The sequence below is a fragment of the Prionailurus viverrinus genome, chromosome B4, assembly GCF_022837055.1.
Source record: "Prionailurus viverrinus isolate Anna chromosome B4, UM_Priviv_1.0, whole genome shotgun sequence".
Classification (NCBI taxonomy): domain Eukaryota; kingdom Metazoa; phylum Chordata; class Mammalia; order Carnivora; family Felidae; genus Prionailurus; species Prionailurus viverrinus.
In genome coordinates this window covers 112,928,497-112,949,666 of record NC_062567.1, presented here as the reverse complement: position 1 = coordinate 112,949,666, position 21,170 = coordinate 112,928,497, and the positions used below count along the sequence as shown (strand labels likewise).

General features: G+C 43.0%; 1 protein-coding gene across 1 annotated transcript in view; it reads right to left on the bottom strand.

Moving 5' to 3' along the window:
* PLXNC1 (plexin C1) overlaps positions 1-21,170 on the bottom strand; it is a 148,346-nt gene that overhangs the window by 74,389 nt on the left and 52,787 nt on the right. Inside the window, exons 5-9 of the mRNA XM_047866008.1 lie at positions 15,328-15,442; positions 6,587-6,740; positions 2,748-2,835; positions 507-609; positions 264-365 (exon numbers count right to left, since the gene is read on the bottom strand). Coding sequence (XP_047721964.1) covers positions 264-365; positions 507-609; positions 2,748-2,835; positions 6,587-6,740; positions 15,328-15,442 — 562 coding nt within the window. The remainder of the gene's footprint in view (positions 1-263; positions 366-506; positions 610-2,747; positions 2,836-6,586; positions 6,741-15,327; positions 15,443-21,170) is intronic.

Below are 21,170 nucleotides of genomic sequence, written 5' to 3'. Positions count from 1 at the left end.
AAGTCACCTTTAAAATTTCACTCCTCCTGGAACAATATCATTTTTCATAATTATAGAATTTTAATTTCTTTTATGTGAGTGTGCAGCCTTTGATGTATTGAGCCAATTAAGGGAAACTTGGTTAAAAATCAAAAGTAGAAAAGGGAATTTTTGTAGAAAGTCAAACAGGGAATTTTTAAAAGGAACCCAGAGCAGTGAGGAGCTGTTATTGTCATCTAAAGGGGATTTTTTCCCCCACGATCAGCACAAAACTAGGGTCTGACCTGCAAGCCCGGGTTGGCTCTACTACTCCTATTCTCGGTGAATCTTCCTCCTCCCGCAGTCTTGGATGGTGCCCGTTTCTCAACAGCAACTTGACAGTGTTCCTAAAATGAAGAACATCCCTTCAACATCCAAACAGATGGGAAATTTAGAGTTTGAAACAAACACAAAAGACAGACTGGGACTGGGCGGTCACAAACACTTATTTCTGGTTCAACCTTGTAATACCAAAAATGGCACTTTACCTGGTTTGTCTTGTAATCAGATGGGTCACAAGCTGTGAAGGGGTGGATACACTTTCTCTCACTTTTACACCAAGCACAGTCAGTTCCAATACACGCTGGGCATCTGGCAACACGGAAAACCAACTTAATTCCAAATCTTTAGGAAAATGTTCATGCCCTAGACTTTCCCTCCGTGACGCAGGGTGCAAGCATTTAAAAGAAGAAAGAAGAAAAAGAAATCCCTGGACAGAGTAGGATGAACCCAGGGGAGGGAGGACAGTCCTTTGAGGATAGAGCACCAACTCTGTGCCCTGCTCTGGGCAGCCCTCAGGGCTGATGGACTGTCGTGACACCTTTGGGGGTGTTGCCATGGAAACCTGAAGCCAGGGTCACCCGCTGTGCTGGTGGATAACAGGAACCCACTGGCTCTGTTTCTGAACCCAGTTCTGCTATTTGTCTGCCCTCGGGTAAGTTTCCCCTCTGGAGACTCACCTTCCCCGCCCTGCCCTCACTCCCTAGAGCTGTAACTAACACCCCCACTGCCTGGAAGGTGCGAGACCAAAAGTGTCACCTGGCAAGCGGGGGTGCCAGTGTTGGCTTTTTAACCAAATTAAGGAAGAACTGTGTCTACTCATCAAATAACCTATCATGTGAGGATAACAGTAGAGGACTTGAAAAGCATGTTGTAGGGAAATCAGAGTTGAAGGAACAATAAAAACAGACTCTGAGGTTGGTCTGGAAACACAGCCATGGGAGGCCAGGGGAAGACTTGGCCTGGGACAGTAAGAGGGCCAGTGTAGGGAGAGGAGACACCATTCATATTTCAAAGATTCCTCAAGAAATGTCAAAGCATTCGGAGCTTCTGACCTATAGAAACTGCAGACTCATTGGAGTGTTTATCCAGACACCTAAGTGAACTAGAAGCAGGCTTGTGATTTGCATTCCCATCGAGGCCCCTTAGGTGCGAGTATACTAAGTGTAATGTACTAAGTGTTGTACTAAGGGACCAGGTACTCAAGGAAAGGGCACACTCACCCTCTGGGGAGCTGTGGGTCTGAGGTCTGGTTCTTAATTACCTAACCGTGGGCCCCAGGGCAAGTCACTTCCTTCCGCCTGGCCTCTACACTGGGGATGGGGGACCCGCTTTACCTTTCAACTCTCTTTGAACTATACATTTTTTTTTTTTTTGTTAACTCTCCCCCTCTTTTCCTATTTTCACAGACTTCTGAGGCTTTCTGTATCAAGTTTGCTCGTCCCCCACCCCCGCTATATTCATTCAGTTTATTTGTTAGAAACAACTGAACTCAGTCCCTCTTTCAGAGTACCCCAAGGGTAAAGATGAGGTCCAGAGGCCCCTGTTTGGATAGCTGTAGAGTGGCCCTCCAACCCAGTTTTGATTCTGAGTTCATTTTCCCCACGGCAACAGTGGTTCCCAGGCCAGAAGAAACATTCAATACCCACATAGTTGGTCAATCAAACCACTGAACGAGCTATAGAATCACTAATAACACGGCTTCCCGTTGTTTCCATGGGAACCTCCATCCCACCTTTCGACTGGAAAATCATGCATCTGAGAAACACATTTCCTCCCTGTCTTGTCTCTGCTTGAGAAGCAAGGAGTGAGGCGTGGCCCTAAATCAGGGGAGGTACACAGCCCAACAGGGCAAAAGGTGGCACAAAAAAGTGGGGGAACAGAGCTAACATGTTCTTTTTAATTTTAAATGTTTTATTTATTTTTGAGAGAGAGCGAGCGAGGGGGGAAGGGACAGAGATCACGACCCGACCGAAGTTAGATGCTCAATGGACTGAGCCACCCAGGTGCCCCAAACATGTTCTTTCGATGAAAGAGAGTTCATCTTGACCTTCTCCTTGATGATTTCCCTGGTCTCATGCTCACACCCTCTCCCCTGACTCAAATTCCCAAAGCCATTTGGCTCAGGGGGGAACATAGCACCCCTTCTGCTGTATTTTCTTCAGAGTGCCTGTCCGTCTGGGGAAAACGCATTTCCCTGTCGGTAGCAACACTTAAGCACAGTTGTTTGCTCCTTAGCTACTCCACCTTACTTATTAGGGCTTGAACGAGCCGGCTTATTAGCTCAGGGGCCCTCCGATCTCCCCCTTCTATCTCCCATCAGGCCATGCTCCAAAAGGCACTTTAGAAAGTTCTACTCCGCAAAAGAGTTCTTTAGGAAATGGAGGCGTAAAGCATATAAATAAATCAAAACCAATGAGAGAATACTTAAATTTCAAATAAAACCTTACTCTCTGAATGATGAGCAGTTGGTAAAGTTGAATCTTTTTGATAAATTCCAAGAACCGGAGGAGAACGTCACGTTGACAGCTAAAACATCTGGAGCAAAGGGGGAAAAAAAATGTCAATTATGGTGGCGTCCCGCTATCGTCAAGCAAAGCTGTAAATGCAAAAAATAAATATTTTTGCCTCCTTTGCATAGAGGGTGGGGGGGTGCCAGCTGTTTGCTAACATTTCAATCAGTATGTGGTTCCTTCCCGTGGGCCATTCACGTCAGGCAGCCCAAGCGCACAGCACAAGCCTCCAAACAGACCCGGGCCCACCTTGTGTTCCAAGCCTCCCACGGATAATCACTAGGAAAAAAGCCATTTTACAGCCCATTTACATCTCATACTCTCCCCGGGATCACTATCTCAGCTTCCAATTGGCCACAGCATAAGAATAAAACAAGTCACCAAGCAAGAACTGCCTAGAACACGATAACCAGAAATGTTAGAGAGCAAATCCTGTACCTTCAGCAAAATCCACGCTACCAACCTTTGCCTAACAAACCCTAAGCGTGGTTCCCATGGGCTGGGATCCATGATCCGCTTGGAGTCAACTGGCACCAGATCAACCATCAGAGTTGTCTTATTTGCTTTTGAAAACGTACTCATGGGGCGCCTGGGTGGCGCAGTCGGTTAAGCGTCCGACTTCAGCCAGGTCACGATCTCGCGGTCCGGGAGTTCGAGCCCCGCGTCAGGCTCTGGGCTAATGGCTCAGAGCCTGGAGCCTGTTTCCGATTCTGTGTCTCCCTCTCTCTCTGCCCCTCCCCCGTTCATGCTCTGTCTCTCTCTGTCCCTAAAATAAATAAACATTGAAAAAAAAATTAAAAAAAAAAAAAAAAGAAAACGTACTCATTGGCTAGAACACCCTCAAAAGGATAGAGAAACAAGAAAGATAAAAACCGTGCTGAATCAGCATTAGAGAAACGTCCTATTTCCTGTAGGTCTTTAACTTACATATTCTATCCAAGGTGGTTCCCAAACCCAGCTGTGTATCAGAATCACTTGAGAAATTGATGAAAATAGAGATTCCAGAGCCACGCTTCTAGAGGTTCTGACGTAACACACCTGGGGAGCACCTGGGACTCTGTGGTTGGCAATGTTCCCCATGACATGAGCGGTAGACAGCCAGGTTTGGGTGCCGCAGCCTGGACAGCACCTCTCAAAGCCTACTGCACCCAAGCACAGCGCTCAGTGAGGTTTTCACTGTCCTCCATCTTGGGACAATATCGTCTTCCTTTTATGAGTTAATGGAGACCAAGGACGATACTTTAAAAATGAAGGCTTTCCTTGATGAAATAAGAAGTGGCCTAAGTTTGTTGGCATCCTTACTTTCCTTACTGAAATTTTATTAGTGTGTGATTCCCAAAGTCTGGGAAGATACTTCTCTACGGCAGTAAAATTCATGCTAAAAGCCAGGATGCCACATCGAATTCTGCTCACATTAAGTGATTACATGTGAAGTGTGATAACCCTCTGTTGTAAAGACAAGGAGGTTTGGAGGGTTGGCATGACCTCTCAGCAAGAGCATTTGCACAGCCACTTGTAAATGTTAGTAGAATGGACATATGGACAGTAAGCCTGAGAGACTCCCAGCGAAAATACGTTCCAGTGTTCAATGATGAACACCAGGAAAAGTTGTAATTTTCTTCGTGTCAGCTACGCACAAAACACTACTGGGAAATATCAGAAGGAAACTAATATATTTGATCTCTGCTCTGGTAGCATTTACAGTTATTCAGGAAGACATAGAGTGAATTAGGTGGAAAAAAAAACCCCAACCATGATAGGGCAGACAAGGAAACATCCCGTGAGAGTGGTCTGAGTTCCATGCAGCACCTGGCTACCAAGACGGGGGTGACTGTGGGGACCTCAGAGGGTGCCAGAAATACCGTGGATTGTTATGAAGGAGGTGACATTCCCTCCCATGTTTCAAAGCAGGAGGGCAATAGGATTTGATGAAAGGGGTGAGGGCAGAGACAGAGGTTTGGCAATGACCACTGACCGGCTGAGCGCAAGAGGTGGGAAGTGAGTTTGTTTGCCGGCTCAGAACATGCAAGGCATTCAAAGAAAAGGGCGGGCAAAGGTCGAGTGCGACTGATGGAGGCCCTAAAAGCAACCAACTTAGCTTTACCGGGTGATCTCCGATACTTGGAAAGCAGATTTTACACATGAGCAAGAGCTGCATTTTAATGAGCAAAATTAACTAGAAGCGTATCACAAAGGCTGCACAGTGTAAACAAAGAAAAGTGGAGAATTGGAATCATTTTCCAAGCAATTCAATCCCAAACCAGCACCATGAGCCCAGTGGCTGAGATTTGTAAGCTTGGGTCTCTGGTCTGGCACACTAAACTCCCTTTGGAGGGACTGGGGATTAACTGAGTGACATCAGCTCTCCTCTCCACTGTGATGTTCACCCATTTTAGGAGACCTGCGCCAATAACGTGACCTTACTTCTAGTGTTTCTTGCCCACAGGGATTCGTGAATCCTCAGTGTGTCCACTTTAGCCCCCCACCATCTCTGGAATCTACCAATTTCTCTACACCCCCGCTTGACTCTGTGCCAGCCCTCACTGTCACCCTCACCCGGATCACTGCAACAGCTTTTCTTCTATCTGCTTTTTCAGAACCCTCTCCTTCCCTCCTCCAGCCATCCTCCACTTTGGCCATTCAACAAAAATTCATTGATTATAAATGATTAATTTGTGCCAGACACTCTAAACCTTCTTTGCTATCCATTTTCTTTTAATTTTTTAAATGTTTTTTTTGTTTTGAGAGAGAGAGAGAGAGAGAGAGAGAGAGAGAGAGAGAGAGATCGAGCACACAAGCAGGGGAGGGGCAGAGAGAGAGGGAGACAGAGAATCCCAAGCAGGCTCCGCACTCTGAGCACAGAGCCCAACACGGGGCTCAATCTCCCAAACCATAAGATCAAAACCTGAGCCAAAATCAAGAGCTGGACACTTAACCAATTGAGCCACCCAGGCGCCCTGGGATCCATTTCCTATCACTCTGCTCTCTACCTCTCCCTACCCCATTTGCCTTAACCATATAGAACCTCTTTTGGCTCCTCAAACAAAGCCTTTTCTCTCTTTCTAACCATCACACTAGTTGGTCTCTGCCTGGAATACTCTTCCCCCTTTCCTTTGGCTCAACTCTACTCATCTTCCAGGAAGCTTTCCTTGTCCCCTCAGCGACCCTCCAGGTTCAGTTAGGTGCCCTTTTCCTGTGCTTCCCATGGTTCTGTATGTCCCCTGCCTTTACACACTACGCTGTAATGAGCCCTTTGTCTGTCTTTACTCCAATAGGCTACAAATACTGTGAGTAAGGGCCACGTCTATCTTGTTTGGTCACTGTAACCCTGGCACCCAGCACAGTGCCCGACGCATCGTAGATATTCAATAAATATTTCCTTTCTGCATGAATGCAATCATCTTCAGATGATAGAACGTTGGTTGTTCTCTTTTCTCATCTCACCAAGGGCATTCCCAGCCTCTCAGATCTCTGAATTATCTGAACCATTTGGGTAGGGTCAGTCCAATGGTCTCCAGCTTCTCCACTCTCCCATCCAGCATACCCTGCTCTGTCATTCTCCAGTCACATGTCAGAGTGGGATCCTGGAATCATGGGATGAGGTAGGGCAGAGGTGAGCAAAACCGAGGGGAGAGCAGGAGGTAAGCAGACAGCGAGTCTAAAGGGTGGGAATGTATAAATCCCCTGACATTCAACTTGCTTCCTGGGCAATCTGAACTCAGGAGGTTCTCTTGCCTTCCTCACTTTCAAACAAAAAAAGAGCAGGGTCCACTTACCTTTGTAGGTTGCTCTGGTGAGCATGTTGCAGGTACAGACCCTGCCCGGTGGACTTCTACCCTTGCAGAGCTCCCTGCCCGTGTCCAAGTTCTTCACCACGCACTTCCACTCCGACCGTCTCGGAGGGAGGCTTCCGACCACAGTCACTGTAGTCTGTGTGGGGAAGAAGATAATTCAGGAACCACGTCATTGTTCTTGCTCCCTCTCCATCCATCCTAGAGCTTCAAGTGAACTCGCCCTCTGACATGCCAGAGAAAGAGAATCTCTCAGCGGATGTAAAGAAAGAGACGCTTTATCGACTATTTGATTTGCCCTTTAGCGAATCACATATTCATATGCTTGGACCACTTTTTGGCTCTGTGTATATTTTTCTTATCATTTTTAAGAGCTCTCTGTATAAGATATTAATCCTTATCTGCCTTATTTCTGACACATGTTTTCTCCCAATCTACTGTTTGTCTTGCAACTTGTATGTGTGGCATCTTTTACCCCGCATGACATGTTTCTATGTAATCAAAGCAGCGTTTTTGTCTTGGTTATAAAGTTCTTCTCAAATTTTAGCTTGTAGACAAATATGAAATTGTTTCGCCATCTCTGTTTTGTTTGTTAAACTTATATATGTAATCTATCTGGAATTTATTTTTGTATATAGCATGAGGTAAGGGTCCAAACTTTATTTTCATCCAGATGGTTAATCAGCTATGTCATAACCATTTACTTTAAAAAATACCCTCCTTTTCCCACTGAACTGAAATACCACTTGTGTCATATATTAAATTACCCTATATCTGGAATCTATTTCTGAATTCTGCTCTGTTTCAACTATCCATTGATTTTCTTCTATTACAATGTCAAGCTTTTACTACTGTGACTTTAAATATATTTAACATCAGAAAAGGCAAACCTTTACTTATTTAGCTTTAATTTCCCAATTTCCTTAGCATCTCCTAGACATTATTCTTCCACAGAAACTTTAAGATTATTTTATTCAAATGGGGTGAGGAGCTTATGAGTTTAACTGGAATTGTACTAACCATATGCATCAATTTCGGGAGGTCTTATGTATTTGTGGTATTAAGTAGTCCCAACCAAACACATGATTTTTTTGTTTTTTTTAATTTGCTTCTGTTTGGTCCAGGGTTTATTTAAGAGAATACCTTGATTTCCCAGGGACTAAGTTACATTTTTCATCTCTTTATTTCTTCCTGGTAATGTTACTATAGTTAAAGAAGGTGATCTACGAAATCTACTTTTATTTTTATTTTTTTAAAATTTTTTTAATGTTTATTTATTTTTGAGACAGAGAGAGACAGAGCATGAACAGGGGAGGGTCAGAGAGAGAGGGAGACACAGAATCTGAAACAGGCTCCGGGCTCCGAGCTGTCAGCACAGAGCCCGACGTGGGGCTCGAACTCACGGAACGCGAGATCATGACCTGGGCTGAAGTCGGACGCTCAACCGACTGAGCCACCCAGGCGCCCCCGAAATCTACTTTTAACACTAAGGTTTTATTTGTGATCAAACATATGATTAAAGTTTTGGGGCGGGAGGCTGTGTGTGTGTGCACACAAATGGACACAAAAAGAAAATCCTGAAATTTCCCCTAAAGCAGCTTTTTCCCAAATGAATTATCTAAAGAAACAAGGCAGCCAGTTCTCATGTTGAAACAGGAAAATCATCCCACCACAAGAAAGAAAATACTGATTACACGATGTGATAGAGGTGTTAAGTTATGGTGGTAATTATATGGCGATACATCAATGTATCAAACCAACCCGTTGTACATCTTAAACTTACACGATGTCGCATGCGATTATATTTCAGTTAAAAAAAAAAAAAGAAAATGAAGGTCAGGAAAAAAAGGAAATTAAAGGAATTAATAGGCCAATGGTGGACCCCTTTTGCGTCAGGTTCAGGAAAGGGATCTGGTGGAAAGGTGAGCTAGCTAAGCATTAGGAAGACGGGAGCAGAGGAATTGGAAACCCTACTGCCTACCATGAAGAGCTACACTTCTGGACAGCCTGGGAGATGTCCATCTTCTGTTATACTTCTGACCTTCACCCAGACTTTCCGTACGGTCAGCTCAAACTCTGCTGTCTTGTCTTCAAATAAGCTTGCTATGTCTGTTTTAGTCCTGGGGTCACTGCCATCTTGCTATTTTCAAAACATTCTGTTTCTCAGCCATACAGTCTTGCTGGAGAAGGCAAGTTCTTATGAACCAGCTTCAACTGAACTAAAGTCCAACTACCTCTAGCAGACCTGAGCACGGGGACGAACCCCAATCCACTCCCACTAGCTCACCTGTAGCAAATGGCTGAGCTCTTATTCATGGTGCCTTCTTCAGCCCAGCATTTATATCCGCTCACACATCTTAGCATACGGTCACATCACCCACTATCCTGTATACATATAGGCCTTAAATTCATTTAATTGCTCAAACACTACAACAGAATCAGAATTTTTTTTGAAATCAGTTTCTCACCAGATTTAAAATTTCACATTTCCTTCCAGTTCTCACATAGTTTTTAGGTAACAGTAATCATCACCTTTATTTATTCCATATTTATCAAGCTCTTAACATGTGATGAATGTTGCATGTGGTGTTGAATACTTTAGTGAACCAAACAGCTATAGTCCCTGCCCTCAAAGAGCTTATAGTCTAGCAGAAATGTGGTTTCAGAAACCAGAGGGCCACAGGGTATGAAGAGATCATCAACAGACGATAGAAGCCCGGACCAAGATGGTACAGTGGAGACGGAAACCAATGACCGATTCAAGATATCCTTTAGAAGTCGCGTGGGGCGGGACTGGAATTAGAGCATGTGGATAGGGAGGATTTGGGTTAGAAAAATGGAGGGAAGTACCCTGTACTGAAATGGAACACACAGAGGGAGGGGCAGACTTTGGGTGGAAAGTGTAAGCTTTCAATTTTGGATGTGTTTACTTCAAGATACTTGTATAATGATGAAGAGGTGTGTCAAGTTAGATATGGGCCTGAAGCTCAGAGGAGCAATCTGGGCTAAAGATAAAGGAGACAAGAACATAGAGATGATATATAAAGCCATGGGAATGGATAAAATTATCTACAGACAAAGTATAGAGCTAAAGACAGGAACAACCCAAATGGGGTCTGAACTCCAGTATTTAGAGTTAGGGAGAGAAGAAGCCAGCAAGAGAGGCTGAGGCATGGCCAGAGAGAAGGAAGAGAGCATGGATAGGGTATGCTGTGTGTGTGTGTGTGTGGGGGGGGGAGGGCAATGGAAGTGGGCATTTCAAGAACGCAGCCAACAGGCCAAGTAAGATGAGGACTTACAGCATCTACCGAATGGCTACAAGCAGTTCACTGGCGACCCCAGCAGGAACAGTCTCAGGGGAATATTGGGACAGAAGCCAGGTTGGAGTTGATCTTGAAAATAGCAAGTTTTTTCAAATGTAGTGAAAGAAGAGGACAGTCAGGGAGGTGAAGGTATTTTTGTGTGAGTGCGGGTTCCAGGCAAGTACAGAGAAATAGCTGATGCCTTGGCTTAATAAAGCCAACTTGGGAATCCTTACCAGGCGGACAGCTCCTTCTCCAGAAAAGCTGGATAAAGAGGGAAGGAAGACACAAAGAGTCAGATGAGACAGAAAGTTTGAATGTCAATTAGCTAGTAACGTCCATGGGGCCAGAGAGCTCACTGCATTCTAGCAGGTTAACAGACCTTATTTTATTTAACCACTCCCCTTACTGCCAAAGAGATCGGTTCTTTCCAGGTTTCTCAGTCTACAAAAGCTACCGCAATGGCCTCTGCATTCTTTTGGTTTTCCTTCTTTCAAGTTACTGCTTCAGAATTTGAAGACTGGAATTAGTGCTTCAAGCAGAATGAATATACTTACGCCTTTGGAAACATCACAGCAAATTGCTCTCCAAAAAGGCTGTGCTAATTGGCATGGCCAACACTAGGTGTTAGCATATCTTATCATTTTAATTTGTATTTATTTGATAACTAGTGAAGTTGAACATATTTCCTTAACTATGCCTAACTCCCTAAACCTCCTCTTGTGAGAATATATGCTTCTTTCTGCCCACTTTTTTGGTGTCTTGGAGTTTTTTTTTTTTTAACTTCTCCTAGTTTTAATACCTTACAATTAATATTTTGCCTATTGCAAATGTTTTCCTGAAGTGTGTGCTTTAGTTGTCTTTTTTATTGTATAGATTTTTTTTAAATGTCAAGTATATGAATATTTTTCTTTTGTTATTACATACTACATTGCTTCAGAGCTAAGAAAATTTTATTTCCAATTATCGGGTACTCCATTCTACTTTCTGGGTTTTTTTTGTTTTGGCCTTTTATGTGGATTTCTTAGTTTAAATTTTACTTTTGTATTTAATGTAAAATGTGAATTATGTTTCCATATTTGAAGTCTGTTATTTTAGTGCCTTTTGGGAAAAGTTCTTTTATTTCCTCTTATTTTATGATACCTGATCTTTACAATTTTTACATTTATTTCTGAGCTTTCTTGTCTATTCCTAGGATCTCCAGTTCTTTTTTTTTTTTTAATTTTTTTTTTTAACGTTTATTTATTTTTGAGACAGAGAGAGAGAGAGCATGAACAGGGGAGGGTCAGAGAAAGAGAGACACAGAATCGGAAACAGGCTCCAGGCTCTGAGCTGTCAGCACAGAGCCCGACGCAGGGCTCGAACTCACGGACCGCGAGATCATGACCTCAGCCGAAGTCGGCCGCTTAACCGACTGAGCCACCCAGGCGCCCCTCCAGTCCTTTTTTTTTTTTTAAAGATTTTTTTTTTTTTTTTTTTAATTAGAGAGAGAGCACACAAGAGCAGGGGGAAGGGGCGGGGGGGTGTGGAGAGAGAGAGAGAAAGAGAGAGGGAGGGAGGGAGAATCTCAATCAGGATCCACGCTCAGCGCAGAGCCCAACATGGGTCTTGATCCCATGACCCTGGGATCATGACCTAAGCTGAAATCAAGAGTCGGACACTCAACCAACTGAGCCACCCAGGTGCCCCTGTATTCCTACTTTTAAACAGAATCATGGGTTGAGTTATTATTGCTATGTATATGTTTATAATCATATGGAAATAGTCTAGCTTAAATAAATTTCTGTGTTTTCAAAATACATTTTGGATATTCTTGACCAGTTCATATTATTTCAGTTGACTTTTATATTACTTTTAAGACAAAGTCTATTCAAATCTTCACTGGGATTACATGAAATCTAGAAACTAGGTTGAGGAAGAAATGACGTTTATGATAACTTCCTGCCCAGCAACATAGTATGTGTCTGGATATATTCAGGATGCTTGTCGTATCTTCCAAGAGAATGCTTTGTGTTTTTGTTTTATTTATGCTTATGTTTTAAATTGATGAAGTTAGTCATGAATTATCAATAGCCTTGATAGACCACTGTCCCACTATCTAATTATTATTAGAAAGAATTGCTTAGGGGGCACCTGGGTGGCTCAGTTGGTTAAGTGCCTGACTCTTGATTTCAGCTCATGATCTCCTGGTTCGTGGGACTGAGCTCCACATCAGGCTCTGTGCTGACAGCGTGTAGCCTGCTTGGGATCCTCTCTCTTTCCCTCTCTCTCTCCCCCACTCATGAGCATACACACACTCTCTCTCTCAAACTGAATAAAAAAAAAAAACATTAAAAAAAAAAGAAATTGAGGCAAGCTGTTGCATAGCCCAAATTGCTATTTTTTGGTAGTTGTCTTTAATATGTATCTCCTAGTAAAAGTGATTTTAAAATACAGGGTATATACCTCACTCTTTCAGTTGATGGCTGAGTATTTTGGTTGTTTTTAATGAATGAGACCTTTTATTAATGGACACTAACTCTTTTACCTCATGTACAGTAAAGTTATCGATAGTTGAATGTTTATCGAACATTTGGCACTTTTATTTTACTTTCGTTTGAATCATTTTAAAAGCTACTCTGTTTAGGTTTCAAAGCTACACAACCACGGAAGATGAGCACATGGTGATATTTTTTATCTGCTCCGGTCCCATAGTTATTTCTATTACTTGTTTCTTGTATTGCTGCACTAGACGCAACTTTGCACATGATGTTGGTTTTACCAGTGACAGTGGAACTCCTTGTTTTCGTTCCGCTTTGTAAAAGAATGTTTCCAGTGTCTCTCCTTTAGGAATCCTGCTGCTGGTGGGAAATGCTTGCATGTCTATATATTTTCTGTTTTTATTAGTACAAGCTGTTTTTACTGAATGTTAAAATCTCTTTATAGGTATACAAATAGTTTTACATAATGCAAAAACGGGATGTCATACGTGCTTGTTTGTGTTTGTGTATGTGAGAATTTCATTTTTTCCCCCCTACTTGTCTTGGCCTTCCCTCTCCACCACATCATCTGTCATGCCATCAGGAGAGCCCATGTTCACGACCTAGTAAGAATTCTTTTGTATTTTTCTCCATGCTCAAATAATCACATAGAGACATAAACATATATAGATTATGCTATATCAATAGCATATCATATATGCTATATACATCAATAGCATATATTGAGTTTGTGATCAATACAAGATCATGCTACACATACTTTTCTGCATCTTGCTGTTTTTGCTCAACAAAACCTCACGAAATCCCTCCAAGCCAACTGGAATTGCTCCAATTATTTCTTGTTAATGCCGATTCTGTAATGAGGATGAGGATATACAGTCTTCTAATTGTTTTGTGTAAAGAGATGATGCTTCTTGGAAGCAGGGGCTCTGCATTATATCGGGGTCTTTCTGTACTCAGAACGTTAGTAGAATGTTACAAAGGCATATGATGGGCAGCTAGCAAACACTCTTTGACTTGAGCTATGGACTGACGTCTCTGTAGATAAGGATCGGGGTATTATTTAAATTAACAAAGGTCTGGGACTTTCATGTAAGTCACAGATGACCGTGACGATAGGACATATTTTGAAATAATATGACTAAGAGACGGCATCACACATCTTATCAACGTTATTAAAATAATCAGTCCAAAGTTGGTTTCAAAGACGACCTTTACTCAGATTACTAAATTCTTATCTCCTTTACCTTGAGAGTGATGGTAGCTGGAGAGCGAGGTAATGGTTGTGTGGGAAGGCTCTAGAGGGATTTGGGTAAAGCATGGTGGGACTCAGGGTCGAGAAGAAAGCACCAGTGGTTGTTTGGGTGGTAAACATTTTTTGTGATGTTCCAAACTGGGTAGAAATGGCGATTAAGTTATACCAGGGAACCCAAAGATACGTAAGCAAATCATGCAAGCAGCATTTTCTATTTAACGAACAAGTTGCTTTCCCTTACTACATTTAGCTGAAGAGAGAGAGAGGGAAAGACAGAGTCCCAAGCAGGCTCTGTGCTATCAGTGTGGAGCCCAACATGGGGCTCGATCTCACACCCGTGAGAGCATGACCTGAGCCAAAATCAAGAGTCGGACACTTAACTGAAAAGCCACCCAGGCACCCCAAATCTTGGGTGATCTTGACCATTTATCAGAGTCCTGGGTATATTCAAAGATCATGGCATACATAAATATTTTTTTTATCATTCTCTACCAGCACCCAAGTTAGCTATTTTTCAGACTGCTAAGAGAAATAAAAATTTGACCACACCTATGCTGAGATGCCTAAGCATCTTTTTCACACAGTTTTTTCACTCTGACTTAGGGCTGGTGGAGGTTTGGATGAAGGCTTTCCAAGTTCTTTTTTCACTGCCCCCCACCCACCTGCTGGAAGACAATAGAAAGTGACAACAGCCAAATACCTTTAAATCTGTGAGTTCTGATCAGTTATGACTTGAAAGCTTTACTCTTTTATTATTTACCACTCATTAAATGCTCCGGCTCTCCTTTATTAAACGTTAAATCATCTTAAGTGGTATGGTTCTTGCTATTTGAAATGGCAAAGTGTACAGGAAAAGAGAAAGTGGCCCATTTCCTTGTTAATGTGGCATTCAAATAAAACAGAGTGAGCTCAACAGACAGGTCAACTGACTGCTGATGGGGATTCTGTACAATTATTCATAATACAAGAACTATAATTAGGGAGAAAATGTCTCCTTATAGCACCACTGAGATTACAAGGCAGGAATTCCATTTTCCCATAGGGTATGGATGGCTGTGAATCAGAAAATGCTTGAATATGCCCCTCATTGCTTCCTTTCTCTCATCCGGTGACAGGACTGAAGAGCTGCCCATGGCAGCATGGCCATAACAAGAGCCCACTGGCTTTCCAGGGGACCCCACTTGCAATTTTCCCTGCCCATATTGGTTTCTCGCCCTCTCGACCAATACCGCTCATATAGCCATGCACATAAGCTAGTGATCAGGAGAAGCCTGAGCAAATTAGGAAAAGGACCATAAAACAAAATTCTACACTTAAGTCACATTTAAGGAATCTTGTTGACCATGAATTGGAACTTTTTTCTTCTTCTTTTTGTTTTAATCAGTATATTTTTCTACTACAATGATAGTCCATCTTTTCTTGAGATTCAACTAATGAGGGTCATCGTCAGCTCTACAAGATGACAAACTCCAAGAGGGCAGGCTCACGCTATGTCTTGTTCTCCGCTATTTCCCTAGCACCTTGCGGTGTGGATGGTATCTGCTGGGCCCTCAGTATTAGTTAATGAAACGAATGGGCTCCCTTACTTCGGCTTACTTTAACACTAGTAGGTATTTCACACACAGAAGGAAGCGAGCATTAGTTGTACAAAGTGAGACAACAGAGACAAATGAAAGTCTTTCCTCTTACCTTATCTTCACTGCTTCGAAATAGGTTAATTTGAGGGCACTTTTTAGCTCCGGATGAAATATCCAGCCAGTTTTCATAGTTGTCTAAAGGTACACAATCTTCTTTGAAGGTACACCTATCAGAAAAAGCAAAAGGCAACAAAACAGCAACCCCACACATGCATTAGTTCAAAGTTTCTCATACTTGGTTTCAGTGCAGAACGCCAGGCTTTGTGGAAAGGACTATCGATTTCGAGTGAGAATAGGAACATGATGCTAAAACCATGAAAAGCAACAGGCCAACAGCAGAGCGTTTTTCCATCATGTCTATGAGCAGGGAACAACACATTGAAATGTAGACAACACGTTGAACTTAGACTCCCGAGGCACCTCTCATGATGACATCGCCAAATACATCCAAAGCATATCCTCTCGCGGATTCTAAAATTAAAGAGCTCCCTTCCAGAAAAACCTTGCAAAGCACAGCCCAAGAAGGGGTTTACAGATCATATAAATTTTAGGTTTGTGATTTGTTCCCAGAATATCAACCTACCGTGCAAATTTTTATTACAAAAATAATAAAGCTAGCTTGTGCTTTGTTGTATGATAATTAAATATAAATATTTCAAGGGCAGAGTCCTCCCAAGAATGTGATAAGCCATTCCATAACCATCTGCTACATGACATTTATTTAGACAGAAACCCAATTATATCAAAAGATATGGGTGCAACACTTTCCAGGGCCACTGTCTCAAGTCTGTCAGCTCACAGGACGCCCCAGATAAATCTTAAGCTGTAGCCAGGGCCAACTCCTTTGATATGCATGACCAAGAGCTGAGGGGTGAGACTGGTCCTTTGCTCGATGTCTCAGTCACTCTAGGTCATGCTAACTTGGGAACTCCTATCTCACCAGAAGGGCCGCCAACCGGACGAAAAGAATGAACACCAAGTGTCATGTTAGTCTCAAAGGTGCTGAATTCCACAAACATTCCACTGAATACCATCCAGGCGAGACTAAGACATCTCTGTTATCTAAGCCTCCCCAAGGCCTCAGGTTAAAATGAAGGGGCAGGGGAGAACCAGTGTCAGTAAGTTTGAAAAGAAATGGAAAATTCATGAATCATGAGATCGAAAAGCAACCAGATGATAACCACATTCATCTGTGGGGAGTCCCTGAAAGGACCGGAGTGCAGTGGGGTGTGGTCCCCCAAAAGGTATGTGACTTCACAAGCATTTCAATTCTCCTTCTTCCTCTTCTCTCCTTTTTTAATTCGTAAGAATTTAGGCCCCACGGTTTCGTCTTTGAGCTCTGCGCTAATTTGAATATGACAAAAATAGAACAGGAAGCCAGCGAGTTTCATTAAACATCATCCTCAAGCACAATGCTTTGAGCAAGTATTGGGGAACCCTGTTTGCTAAGAGCCCATTGGTGTCCAAACTCCCCTACATCCGTGGCAGTTCCTTCTCCAACACCCTGACCGTGGGGATTTTCAACAGCGGTTCTCCTCAGCTATAAATTTATCTGACTCTTGATGGCTAGCTCGTCCGTCACGGACATTAAGCTCAAATTCAACGGCCTGTCGGTGTCACGGGGCGTTTGCCACAGAGGGACAAGTATGGCTGGACTGAAAAACAGAATGATGAGGCTGGTTTCTATATTTTGTATTTGAGAGAGATTAGGACTGCCAAAAACTACCTGCCTCTCAGGGGCACTCCAGTTTGCATAAGGCGCTTCCTCTGTCTCTAAGAACAACAAAAACAAAAACAAAAAGCCAGTTCTAGAGAGACCGGAGTACAAATATTGTCGTAGGCTCTTAATGCTGCCTGGAAGTCAAGGCCCAAGGCTGCCAAAAAAACAAGTGTAAAATATTTCATACAAATAGTGCTGCGATTTGCCAATTTGTAGGCACAACACAGTGGTGCCACTGAGTTATCACTCCCTTTGCTGAACTCCTATAGCGTTTCTTGTCGGAGCCACACATTTTGGTATTTAATCATATGTTGTGTTGAATTACAACTTAACTGTTTCATATGCCGGTGTCATTTCTCCCCATGTCAGCTCTAAGCTCCTCAAAGGAAGGGAGAACGTTTTTAATGTTTCTTCAGCAAATCCCTCAGTGTCTGTCAGCATGATATGCAAATACTGGGCTTCAATAAATATTTTTGAATGGGTGGATGAAATATGAAATCTCTATAGGTTCTTTCTGGTGATTTTTCTTTCTCAAGTTCTCTTACAATTTAGGTCTGACTCCTACTTACCATAAACAGACTATTTTTAATGTAAGCTAAAAGTTCAAGTCCGGGGCCAGGGAGGGAGAAAATTAAGAGCTGAGGTTTTACCTTTTGGAAGTTGATCGGTTTATCTTTTGGAAAAAAAAAAAGGAAAAAAAAGGAAAAAAATATATAATGAACCTCTTCCTTCCTATTTTGTGTAAGGTAGGAACAAAATCCAACCATGTTAAGCAACTCAACATAAATTTCTTATTTTTAAGACACCTCTGAAATTTCGAAGCTCCCGTTTCTTGCTTAACAGTAAAAATAAATAAATATATAAAATAAAAAAACAGCAAACCGTGACACTAAGAACGCACAACCAGATGGCCAACCAACAACAGTATCTTATCACTTCTCCAATATTGCAGATGATAAAATCTTCACGACAGCACATTACCCACGCATTCGAATTTCTTAAGGAGGGGGAGCAGATCTTGGGGCCCCCACGTTTTAGTAAAACAAAACCAGGTGTTTTGAAATTATCCCTTTTGAAAGCTGTCATTCTTACTCCTGTGTATCACCAAAGCGACGGTCAGGCGCGTAGACACGTGAGCCTTTGCCCAGATGAAACTTAAAATCTCGTGGTGGGGCACAGCTCTTGGTGAGGCTGACCCTCACGAGGTGCTCTCAGGTAGGCTGATCTCATAAGTGGCTTCATTTCAATTTCTTCAGGCCACAGATCAGAGGAAAATTGGATTCGGATTACAATGAGCACATTCTGGAGAAACTGGCAAGCGATGTATTTGCTTTCCTTACTCGGTGTTATTGCTGCTGCCCCACCCTCTACGGGGGAGGGTCCACCCAAAAGTCCTAAGATTCCCAATCACTGTTTTCTTTTTCTCGTCCTTATTTCTAGCTGCATCTCATGCCCACACGATAAGGCCACTATGCAGACACTAGCCTATTTGCCAGTCAGGGAATAGAAGCTGCTCAAATGCAAAGAAAAGACTGTCTGTAGAAACAAAACAAAGCAAAACCCAAACCAGAAAGTTAATTAAAAAATTTTTTTTTCCTTAGGTGAAAAACACCGTATGTGGAAATCCTTTAGTGAAAAAGAATAAAAAGGCTCGTTCTTATTAGTTCGCTATGAAATCTGCTGTAAAGCTTAACCTATTCAAAATAATAAGAGTTTGATAAGGCTCACTCAACTCTATAAGTACATGAGCCACCCCTCCCCCACCCCCAACTCATTATAAAGTATGCTCAAAACCTATCCAGGCCTCCACTCTTTTTTTTTTTTTTTTTTTTTTTTTTTTATTTGAGAGAGAAAGAGCAAGTGCGTAGGAAGGGCAGACAGACAAGGAAACAGAGAATCCCAGGCTCTGGGCTAACAGTGCAGACAGAGCCCCACATGGGGCTCGAACTATGAGATCATAACTTGAGCCGAAATCAGGAGTCTGACGCTTAACTGACTGAGCCACCCAGGCGCCCCTAGGCTTCAAATCTTGAACAGAAAGGTTCCAGATACTTGTTTCTAAGTTTGCTGTTTGGAATTCAGAAAAGATTTTCATAGTATGGGTTTGCTTCCTGAACTCCTGGAAATCTTTCTAAACCCAAATATCCCAGAATAACTACCCCAGGCACCTGCAAGGAGGGAGCACTGCCCTGACCAGGCGCTGGACCGAGTGCTTACAAGTAGTACTCCCCCTTCGTCCTCACAGCCACCTCATTCTACAGGGGTGACACAGAGGCTCAGAGAAGTGCAAAAACACGCCAACATCATACAGCCACAAGCGACACGAGTCTGCCTCCAGAGCCACCCACTTGGCCACTCTGTTGCACGGCCTCCTAGGAATCCTGACAACCGCTTAGTAAGGTGTGAAAGGGTAAAGATGTTCAGAGAGCCCCCTGGCTTCCTGGGGCCTCAACAGTGGTTGGGGGCTGGGGCTGCGCCAGGACGAGCCCCCCAGGATCAGAGATTAAAGAAGGTCAGACAGAGTCTCTAGGTTGAGAGGACACCAAGGACTGGGTGGGGAAGGGGGGGATTCTGCGACTCCTCTGATTTTCATCTGTCACTAGCCCTGAATACAAAACATCCATCTACAGGTTAAAATCCCAGGAGGCCCCCATGTTACAAATCTACCGTGCCCCCCAAATCGGCTCGCTCCCCATCTGTTTGTCATGTGGAATGCACATTTCCCCTCCCCGTAGAAGTAATGTTATAAACAGTGATTAGGTCTCCAGGTTAGCCCACAAAACCTATTTATCCGTAATGTAACCTTCGATGCTATATATTTGCAATAAAGTGTAGCCGGAAACAATGAGATTGCAGCCATTTGCATTATATAGCAGTTTTTCTTCTACTTTACTTGTGTTTCTGCTCAGCTGGTAGTCTGGGAACAGTGCCCAGCTGGATCGACTTTTACATTTATTACTACAGTATTATATTTATACAGCATTTCTGTTTTTTTTTTAATGGGTATGATTTAAATTATTAAATTGTTTTCATGCCAACAGAATGCACAGGGAGACCTACCTCTGAAAAGGAGCTGAAGTTTCCAGGCAGGTGAAAGGCCCCTGGGCTGGGCTGGGCTGGGCTGGGGGACCCTGGAATCTGACTCTATTAGGCCAGAATCTCTCTCTCTCTCTCTTTTTTCTCTTGGCCAGTGAGAGTTTATTGGTCCTTAGCATGACATCTCAGTTACCAAGATAAAGTCACATACACGACTGCAGGTAAAAACACGTAAAATAATATAAAAATATATTGAAAGCTACTTTTATGTGTGTCCTGAATTAAGTGGTATAATAAACACTATCATAAGCAGAGAGCTTCAATCACACAATTCAGTCTCACTGAAGTTACAGGAGTGTTTGTAAATACGAGTTTTAAAATCTAAGTTACAAACATGTAAGCACTGAAAGACTAGTATCAAAGTGAAATGTGGCATCTAAGTGAGCTCTTCTGTTATTTGTAGTTGACAGCCCGGGACAATGAGGGAGCCTTGCCTCACCTACTTTTTGAGGTACGACTATCCAACTAGGTCAGCAACATGCTGGAATACTTAATGGTCTTTGAGTTGACTTTTCCCTTTTGCGAAGCCCAAAGAGCAACCCAGAGCTTATCACTGTGCAAAAATTCTCCAAACTCCTAATAGAATTTAGGAGGGAACTTCTTCTTGTGACCCGCAGTGTCCTGGCCCAGTGTCCTGGCCTCAAGCCAGCAAGTCCCCAGGGCTCAGATGGGGCTGACTGCCAGCAGCCCCTTCCTAGGGTGATCCTTTTGCTCCAATTTGTGCCTCCTCCTTCTGATAAAAAAAAAAAAAAATCTCGTATCGAAACGTAAAATAACCCATCGCTTCAGAGACCTCACCATGATCACGCTCACTCCGGGTGATATAAAACTGAAGCCACTAATAGGAAAGTTGGCAAAAAGCATGTGAGCCCTGGAGGACTTCTGCCCGCCCCTAAGAAAAATCCTACTACACCTGATGTCCCTGCCGGGCCGCTGGCGTCCACTCCTAAGGTCAAAATCGGCAACACAGTGCCATGGCCCTTCCTCCCGAGACAGCCTAAGACCCTGTCCTTCCACCTGTAGCACTCAGAGGAATCAAGTGGATCTTCAATTTCACAGTCTGACCCCTAAGGCGCCCG